Genomic DNA, 3,683 nt, shown 5'->3' with positions numbered 1-3,683 from the left:
TTATATATCCTCACTCCATCAATATATTAATCGATTTTTTTAGGAAAATAAAAATATAGAATTTAAAAAGTAAATATTAAGGATGGAATAATAAACATACTCAACTTTTCAGAAAATGTTATATATAATCAACATATATTACATAACTATACATTCAAATATTTCATATATATAACTTCCTCTTGTTGATTGAGTTGTGTCAATGTATTTATCAAGGATTTCTGTTGTTTTATACTAGCATATGTATTTATGTGGCAAATGAAAGAGAAGATTTAGCTAGAAGCCAAAGAACCCACTATTTGACCAAATACTCTCTACACTAGTGAAGACAGAGGAGCGCCCACCATTCAAACAATAAGAAAAATGAAAGAGAAGTAACAATCCTAGAAAATGGGATATGACGCATTCACACGTGGGTTTTATAGCCAAACGGGTATGAAGCGTGTTTGTCATACATGACTCATAACTCCTACGGTCAACTTGTTCCCATTCCTTGAAAGAAACAAGAAACAACACCACCTTAACCACTCTCTTCATTATCATCTTCGCCTTCTTCTATATATTACTGTTACTTTTCGATCTAGTTAAGGTAACAACATCATCTTACACTTATTTCTTCACACTGGTACTCCACTTCAGTCTCTATCTTGGGATCTATTGAAACCGCAGCTATATATATATATATATTCTGAATTTATTTCCTCCTTAGCTTTTTCAGTGTGACTCCAATTAATTTCTAAGGAAGCAAAGATTATTAAAGATGATGCAAATCTCCTCCACCAACAAGTACTTGCCTGAATTTGTAAGCATCTTTTATTTTGGGTCAATGTTTTCATTTGTTGCATAAATCTGATGAAAATTTCTGACCTTTTAATTTGATTTGAGCTCTTCATAGGGAATGGATGAGTCGGTTTTCTTCCATAACCAATACCCAATGATGGATTCATCAACAATCACATCATCTCCATCACCATGGCCGCAGATTCTTGATGATATTGACTTCAACCAAATCCAAGAGTCCTTCTCTTCAGCTTCATCCCCAAAGAGCTACACCTCAAACAAGCGCTTCAACTCTTCTTCCGCCGCCGGAACCACCATGCCACAAAGCTCTTTCTCACCAATTGAAAGACCAACTAAGCAACAAAAAAATGCTTATAGCCATGGGATTAGTACTAATACCACTACTACTACCAGCAATGAATTCATGGTTCCCAAAGCTTCTTCCTCTTCTTCTTCCCAAATCATCTCGTTCGAGCAGCACTCGAACGCTTCTTCTTCGGTTGCTTCCTATAACCACCGTCATCAGCAACTCTACAATAATAACCCTTCTTCAGATCAGGGTAACCATGTTTTGAGGCCCAAGACTGAGAGTGTGTGCAGTGAGAATTTGGATTTTGCCACTGTGGTTTCTCATGCTGATTACCTGAGTGGTTATGATAAGGCCAATAAAGGTTCCGCGGCGGCGGCCACCACCAGAAACCCAACTCAGGCCCAAGATCACGTCATTGCCGAAAGAAAACGAAGGGAGAAGCTCAGCCAGAGGTTCATTGCACTTTCCGCCATTGTTCCTGGACTCAAGAAGGTACTATTTTTATCTTTGCCTTAAATTGCACAAGTATCGCCTTTATTTGTTTGGAAGTACTAGTTTTACATACGAATACGAATATAGAACCATTGATAATTAATAGCATGATACATGAGAGTTGTTTCTACTACTAAAACGTTTAGAAACCATTTTTAATAATGTTCGTAGTTTTTAATTTCAAATAAAAATAAAATTTCAGCAAGGAATAAACTAGATTTCATCTTCTATAATTGAAATTTGGTGCATAAAATATATGCTATTAGGTCACCTCAAAATCTTTGTGAAATGACCAACTGATGAAGATTCGCAACAATAAGTCAAGAACCAAAGTCATGATCAATAATCTAGAATGAATTTCATAACAACTCACTTAGCTTTACTTAAACCGTGTAATTAACCATAAAATTACATGTATATAACATAATATATTTGAACATTTTTTTAATTATTCAATGGGTTTCATGCAGATGGACAAGGCTTCTGTATTGGGAGATGCTATCAAATATCTGAAGCAACTGCAAGAAAAAGTGAAGATTCTAGAAGAGCAAGTTGCTGAAAAAACCGTCGAATCCGCAATTTTTGTGAAGAGATCCATCCTCTTCGCAGAAGACAATGGATCTTCTTCGGAGGAGAACCCGGATCAGAAAATCCCGGAGATAGAAGCAAGAATTTCAGGCAAAGACGTTCTCATTAGAATCCACTGTGACAAACACAGTGGAATAGTGCCAAAAATAATCAACGAGATTGAGAAGCATGATCTCAGTGTTCAAAGTAGTAGCTTCTTGCCCTTTGGCAACAACTCACTTGACATCACCATTGTTGCTCAGGTAAATATAAATTTCAACTTCAGCTTAATTAATTTATTGTAGATGAATAATAATGTTCATTCATTAAATCAACTTCAAATTACAATTAGTTAGTTAATCACAAATAAGTAGAAATAATACCACAACTTTTGACTCAAAATATATAATTGTTCAATTTGGATATTTTTTTTACAACTTTAGATATTTTGAGGGTAAAAATTAAAATAGTAAGTAATATTTATTATTTTAATTTTTTTTATAGAAGTTCATAAAAATATTTCAAAAAATAAAAGAGACTCATATTTTTTATTCATAATTACATATTTAGAAATTTTAATGGAAAATAAAAAAATTGTAAAACAAAATCAGGCCTTAAATTAAAGAGCTTGAATTTTAATTATCATGATTTAATCTCTTGGATATATTTTCCCCTCCATTATAAATTTTCACCCATTAATTATTTTTTGTTACAGATGAAGAAGGAATGTACATTGACAGCAAAAGATATAATAAAAGGCTTAAATCAGACTTTGAAGCAGCTGAGTTGATATTGATGACTACACCAAAAATAATGAATAATAATAATAAGCTAAATAATTAATTTCACAGTAACAATTTTTTTCATCGCAGTGCTTTCTTTTTCTTCTGTGATATGTTGATTATTCTGGTGTACCTTAATTATTTCTCCATACACAGTTTACTTGGATCAGTGCTGAGTTCAACAGAGATAAAAGGCCAATGTGGTTTTTTTTTTGCGTAGTTGATATGTATAGAGGAATACTATATGGTAGGCTACGTTAATATACGCCCCACCACAATGGCATTTTCAATGTTCATATCTTAGCAACTTTATCTTTTTTTTTTTTTATGAGGGAATTTTTTAGAGGATTTGACTATTGTGATAGACCTCTTTATTCCCTCTTCCACGTTGTGAATTATAATTATAGAGCAGGCTGTGTTTTTGTATTGGTCCCATTTGTGTCGGTTTGTGCCTCTGTCACTTTTGTATAAAATTACTTTCAATATTGATTGGATATTGGGTACTCTAGAACCATTTAAAAAGATAAATTCCGTTCCAAAAAGATATCATGATTAAATTTTTGTTGACTATGTTTTAAAAAAAAACGTTAAATTTTTATTGGTGGCTCAGCCGTCGTAAAATTAACTCATCGAAAGAAAAAATTTTTCCAGCAAATTACCAAAGCTTCATAGTTTAGCTACGGTTTATGGTCGTTGGTAACTTATCATTTATGATGAGCCGTCAATAAAGCTGAGTGCGATGGACTAATTTA

General features: G+C 33.1%; 1 protein-coding gene across 2 annotated transcripts; it reads left to right on the top strand.

Moving 5' to 3' along the window:
- Positions 1 to 488: 488 nt before the first annotated feature.
- On the top strand, positions 489 to 3,425 carry LOC107482661 (transcription factor bHLH18). Of its 2 annotated transcripts, none has more exons than XM_016103202.3 (5): positions 489 to 589; positions 719 to 802; positions 896 to 1,582; positions 2,053 to 2,412; positions 2,865 to 3,425. In XM_016103202.3, exons 2-5 carry the CDS (start codon positions 761 to 763, stop codon positions 2,937 to 2,939), a joined length of 1,164 nt encoding a protein of 387 aa, XP_015958688.1. In that variant the 5' UTR covers positions 489 to 589; positions 719 to 760; the 3' UTR covers positions 2,940 to 3,425. The 2 variants fall into 2 exon arrangements, with proteins under 2 accessions (XP_015958688.1, XP_015958673.1); XM_016103187.3 differs by having other exon boundaries at positions 490 to 589; positions 710 to 802.
- Positions 3,426 to 3,683: the final 258 nt, after the last annotated feature.

The sequence above is a fragment of the Arachis duranensis genome, chromosome 1 (assembly GCF_000817695.3).
Source record: "Arachis duranensis cultivar V14167 chromosome 1, aradu.V14167.gnm2.J7QH, whole genome shotgun sequence".
Lineage (NCBI taxonomy): Eukaryota > Viridiplantae > Streptophyta > Magnoliopsida > Fabales > Fabaceae > Arachis > Arachis duranensis.
This window is presented reverse-complemented; position numbering and strand designations above follow the sequence as displayed.

Excerpts from the sequence above, each read along its gene's own strand:
- LOC107482661 (XM_016103202.3), top strand. The coding sequence starts at position 761 with ATGATGCAAATCTCCTCCACCAACAAGTACTTGCCTGAATTT. Across the intron at positions 803-895 it reads ACAAGTACTTGCCTGAATTT|GGAATGGATGAGTCGGTTTT; the intron begins GTAAGCATCTTT and ends AGCTCTTCATAG. Across the intron at positions 1,583-2,052 it reads TTGTTCCTGGACTCAAGAAG|ATGGACAAGGCTTCTGTATT; the intron begins GTACTATTTTTA and ends GGTTTCATGCAG.